This window comes from Fukomys damarensis, unplaced genomic scaffold, assembly GCF_012274545.1.
Source record: "Fukomys damarensis isolate Sample0158 unplaced genomic scaffold, DMR_v1.0_HiC HiC_scaffold_36, whole genome shotgun sequence".
Taxonomy (NCBI): Eukaryota; Metazoa; Chordata; class Mammalia; order Rodentia; family Bathyergidae; genus Fukomys; species Fukomys damarensis.
The window spans coordinates 28,859,196-28,861,437 of NW_022900948.1; the positions used below are offsets into that span (position 1 = coordinate 28,859,196).

The 2,242-nt window shown below is 50.1% G+C and overlaps 1 protein-coding gene across 2 annotated transcripts in view; it reads left to right on the top strand.

Annotated features, from left to right (window-relative positions):
* The first annotated feature begins 951 nt into the window (after positions 1-951).
* Hsdl2 (hydroxysteroid dehydrogenase like 2) overlaps positions 952-2,242 on the top strand; it is a 68,037-nt gene continuing 66,746 nt past the window's right edge. The window contains exon 1 of one of the 2 annotated variants that reach the window (XM_010639347.3): positions 952-1,090. Coding sequence is in view for 1 of the 2 variants with exons in the window: in XM_010639346.3 (XP_010637648.1) it covers positions 1,074-1,090 (17 nt within the window). In the remaining variant the exon portion in view is untranslated. The remainder of the gene's footprint in view (positions 1,091-2,242) is intronic. The other variant, XM_010639346.3, reaches the window with a different exon arrangement.

A 2,242-nucleotide genomic window follows, 5' to 3' on the forward strand; every position in this document is an offset into this window, starting at 1 on the left:
ATGCTAATATTTGTTGAATAAGTAAATTCTTCCAGAGTTTTTGAGACTACATCATGAAATGAAAATTCAAATTCCTACAGGAGATGGGCAGGCATGTATGTGATAGATAAGGCCAGTTAGGACCCATAATGAATGAAACAGTATAAATCCCACTTCAAGAGTACTTTCTTTAGCTAGCTTCGTATAATAATCTCCTTATCGTTCTATTATACCTTTACAAAACGCAAAATCAACTTCTTCACTTCAAATGTGCCACAGTTTTTAGTTCGTTTAGCTGTTAAGTGTAGGTTGGACTCTTCAAAGTGAGATCGAATCCCAGGATTGACCTCATAACAGCCCTCTTCCTAAGAGTAAACATTTTCTCCAGCACTGGATCTTATTGCAGAGATTTACTATGAATTCGTTAGCGTGATTTTGGAAGGATCTCAGTTCCACAAGCTGCTCCTTCACCGCAGGCCCGACTAGGTGGGAGAGCGAACGCGACCCAGGCATCTCCAGGCACAAAGCACACTTCCGCGGACGGCGAGCCTGGGAGAGGGTGCCCGCAGGAGCCCAGGACCCGGGTGGGCTGCGGACAGCGAAGACCGCCGAAGAACCCCCCAGTCAGTCCCGGGTGCTCAGGGTCTCCAGTGCACTACTCAGTCACCCTCCAGCCCTGGACCTGGTGCTGCAATCAAGTCCGAGTTCCGGGAAAAAGTGTAAACAGCGACCTACGCTCCCAAGTACGCCAGAAGCCGCTGAGAGACCGATTGTCCCCGTAAGGACTGAGGAGAAGGGCGGGGCCGGGGTGTCTTTCACAGCGCTTGCGCAAAGACCGGGTTTCCAGGGCTCCGAATGAGACCGCCGGGGGGAAGCCGAGGGGAGGAGACAAACGCCGAGCAACAGGGGCCCACTGTGTGCGCAGGCGCACTCAGCGATCTCTGGCTTCTTAGAACCTGTTCCCTTGAGGGCTTTGGGGGGCGGGGCTGGAGGCGGGGCCAGGACGGGGCCAACTGGGAGCGGAAGAGTCCGAGTTCTTCTCCAGGGCCGCCGGCCGCCGCAGTTTTCGCCAAGTCCTGTGATCTGAGCAAGTCATGTTGCCCAACACCGGGTAAGGGAATGGGGGCGAGACTCGGCATGGTGGAGTGCGCGGCTAGGTGGGGTCGGCTCGGCGAAGGGAGGGTCACGGAGGCCGGGGCGGCGCGCTCGGGAACCCTGGCCCGTGCCGGACCTTGTGTACTGTGGATCTTCAGTGTCGCGTGGAAAGTACCTGAAGTTATGTTGATACTGTAACCAGGAGGGCAAAAGTGTAAAATCCTCGTCCGCGGATAACGCGCCAGTCAAGGGTAGGTTTCCCCGCCGCTCCCGTGATAGCCTGATTTTGGCTCTGGCGGTGGCTGCTCCTCTGGCTGGAGGGCAAATTCTAGGTGAAAGGTCACTGGGACTTCTGGGGACCTTAGCGATGCCGCTGGTTCTAAGCGCTTGATTGCAGGGTAACAAAATAGTTTCAAATTGCTAACAAATTGAACTTTTCTTAAAATATGAGAAAATATGGGTATTTTTGGGGAGGAATTTTTTTCCACTTAAAAAAATTTCAAGTGCGTCAAAGTACACGTAACAAAATTTGCTGTCTTAACCGTGATTAAGTGCACGGTTTAGGAGTATCAGGTGCATTACTGTACAACCAACCCCTGCAACTTTTCATCTTTGTAAAACCGAAACCTATACCCTTGAAACAACGTCTCTCATTCTCCTTTAATCTCTAGACCCTGGCCACTACCGTTCTACTTTTCATGCCCTTAACCTTCTCACTCTTGTAGGCTGAGGCAGGTGGACTGGAAGTTGGACTCCAGCCTGGGAAAAGTAGGGATTTAGCAAGGCGTTGACTCAGAAAACAAAAACTGAAAAATGGGGTGGAGATGCAGCTCAGTCCCAAAGTTCTTGGTTCAGCCCCCAGTAGGAGGATGGGGAAGTTTGGGTAGCTTGAGCTGAGTTACATGTTGGTTCCATAATTAGCTTGAAGCATGCAGGCACATAGCTAAAATATATTTAAAAGGAGTATAGAGTAAAAAGTGAGTTTTCTCACCCTTAAAATTTACATCTCCAGTTACTTCCTGGCATGTTTTTGTTTTTTGTACTTATAGGCATATTTTGTTTGGCTTGGTTTGGTTTGATTTGGTTTGGTTTGGTTTTTTTGAGACAGGGTCTCACTATGTAGTTGAGACTGACCTGGAACTCACTGTGTAGCCCAGGCTGCAGGCTG